At 43.2% G+C, this 2,567-nt stretch overlaps 1 protein-coding gene across 1 annotated transcript; it reads left to right on the forward strand.

The window, feature by feature from the left end:
* Positions 1–403: 403 nt before the first annotated feature.
* Positions 404–1,349, forward strand: LOC117081380 (putative olfactory receptor 10D4). Its single transcript, XM_033207198.1, is given in 2 exon segments — positions 404–922; positions 924–1,349. Coding segments are annotated over 2 exon segments (945 nt in total).
* The last annotated feature ends 1,218 nt before the right edge of the window (positions 1,350–2,567 follow it).

A 2,567-nucleotide genomic window follows, 5' to 3' on the forward strand; every position in this document is an offset into this window, starting at 1 on the left:
AAAAAAAAAAAAAAAAAGAAAATTATATGTAAACTGTAAATGTGTCCCATCTTTTTCCTCGTGTTTTCTCTATTTCCTTTTTCTTTATTTTTTTGTCTTTCTATGCCTTTCCCAGTCCTCAACACTTCTACTCTCTGTCATTTCCTCTTCTCTACCTGATGATAGTAAATGAAAACCTACTCCTACCAGTCAAGTTGCCGGAATCCAGTTCTCACTACGAGACCACACCTGTTTCTGAGAATATCTGTTGATCCTACAGTCACAATAAACATCATCCTTTCTTTAATAGGAGCTATGATTGCTGTTTCCTCATGAATCTACTGATAGCAAGAAGTAAAATTTGGCCCCTTGAAGCATCATCTTGTTGTCGTTTTCCCTCTTCCCAGGATAACATCGAACTTCTATGGAGATAAAGAATTACACTTTAGTTACAGAGTTCATCCTGTTGGGCATCATCCACACAGAGGGGCAGGAAACTGTGCTATTTGTCGTGTTCGTGATCTTCTACCTCTGTACACTGCTGGGAAATCTGCTCATCCTCTTAGCTGTGATGTCTGATTCCCACCTCCACACACCTACATATTTCTTTCTTTGTAATCTCTCTGTGTTGGACATTGGTTTCTCTTCTGTGAGCACTTCAAAGATGCTGGCCAACTTACTGTTGAGGAGCCGAGTCATCTCCCTGGGAGGTTGCATGTGCCAGGTCTCTTTTTTTTTTTTTTTTTACCACTTCCTAGGCAGCACTGAGTGCCTGCTCTACACGGTGATGGCCTACAATCATTTTGCCACCATCTGCTACCCACTGTGCTACACAATCATCATGAACCACCAGGTGTGTGCTCTGCTGGTAACCGGCACCTGATTTACTAGCTCCTTTCATGTGATAATTCTCACTACATTGACCTTCCAACTGCCATATTGGTGGTTCTAATGAAATGGACTATTTCTTTTGTGACACCTTCCCTCTCATCAAACTAACCTGTGGTGACACCATTATCATCGAGACAGTGAGCTTCACCAACATTGACCTTGTGCCCATGACCTGCATCCTTCTCCTCTTTGCGTCCTACATCTGCAATGCCACTGCAATCCTAAAGATGCACGCTGCTGAAGGGAGACACAAGGTGGCATCCACCTGTGTTTCCCACCTCACACAGTTCTTTGGACCCTGTGCCCTCATCTATACCCAGCCATCTTTGATTGAAGTGCTGGTAACCCCAGTACAGATCTTTGGCAATGTAGTCAACCCCATGCTGAACCCCACAATCTATACCCTGAGTAACAAAGATGTCAAAGGAGCTCTTAAAAAGCTGGCTGGGGGCCAGATTGCTTCAGAAGGAGGTCACTAGTCCATTTGTGAGTAAAGCTATTTTTTCTCCTCATTTGTGTATTAAACTAATTTTTAAAAACATCTGTCCATGCCAGTTGTAAGGGTCTTTCTGCCACAAAAACAGCTGGAAAACAATTCTCCCAGATACAAACCTGTGACATCTTCTCCATCTCATGCACAAAGATCAGGAAATATGTTAGACATTGTGGGCCATATAATCTGTTGCAAATACTCAACTCTGCTGTTGTAGCATGAAAATAGCCATAGAAAATACATAAGCAAATGGGTGAGGCCATGTTCGGATGAAATTTTATTTACAAAAACAGGTGGGGGGCAGGGTTTGCCCCACAGGTCATACGTGGCTGACCCCTGTCATAGAGGCAGGTTGAATTTAAAAACCTCTTTTCAAGGGCTTGTGGATAATGGCTTAAGAGTGAACTTTAATGTGGGCTGGTTCCCACCAGGGCACATATTGAATTATCAGTCAGGAATAGTAGGTGAAGGGGTGGATATTGAAGGGCACGGAGAGCATTCCCTAAGGAGAACTCTGCAGTACTCCCAGGACACAGTAAGAACTCCTCCTTGCAGCAGCTCCAGTTGCCTGGGACCCACACTCATGCCTGCAAATGTAATCATTCCTTGGGTCCTTATACAGAAGTGGCTTGTTTTTCTTAGATATGAAAGTAAATGCTCACCACTTTTGCTCATAAATATAAACCTTTTTCACCTCAGAAGTTACAGTTCTCAACATCACCCACCTCAGAAGTCACTCAGCTTCCCTCTCCTAGTATCAATCACACCATGAGCATCCTGTTCATAAAACAACACAGGGCTGGCACATGGTCCTTGGAATATTCTTTTGCCAGGATTACCAAACTCTGTCACAAGATATAATTATTTAATCTCAGCTGGAAGGGTTTCTATTAAGAGTTAATCTCCTGCTGTTTTTGTCTGACTGCTCTGTGATAAAAGACATAATGTGTGATGTGTTATATGTGCACATGCGTTCTCATGGCTCATTTGGTCGTGGGTCCAGGCCCTATGAGAGGGCTGAGAGGGCAAAAGAATGATGCCAGAATACTCCATGCCCTCTTATCTTCACAGAGAATCAAGCTCTGTTGGCAGTGCTAGTTCTCTAATAGGGACTGTACAATCAGCATCACCTGCGCTGGGAGCCTGCCTAGTTCTTATATAATTAAAAGGACTAACTGGGTTACTAGGGTGGAACTGTCAACTA

The sequence above is a fragment of the Trachypithecus francoisi genome, unplaced genomic scaffold, assembly GCF_009764315.1.
Source record: "Trachypithecus francoisi isolate TF-2019V2 unplaced genomic scaffold, Tfra_2.0 Lachesis_group8, whole genome shotgun sequence".
Lineage (NCBI taxonomy): Eukaryota > Metazoa > Chordata > Mammalia > Primates > Cercopithecidae > Trachypithecus > Trachypithecus francoisi.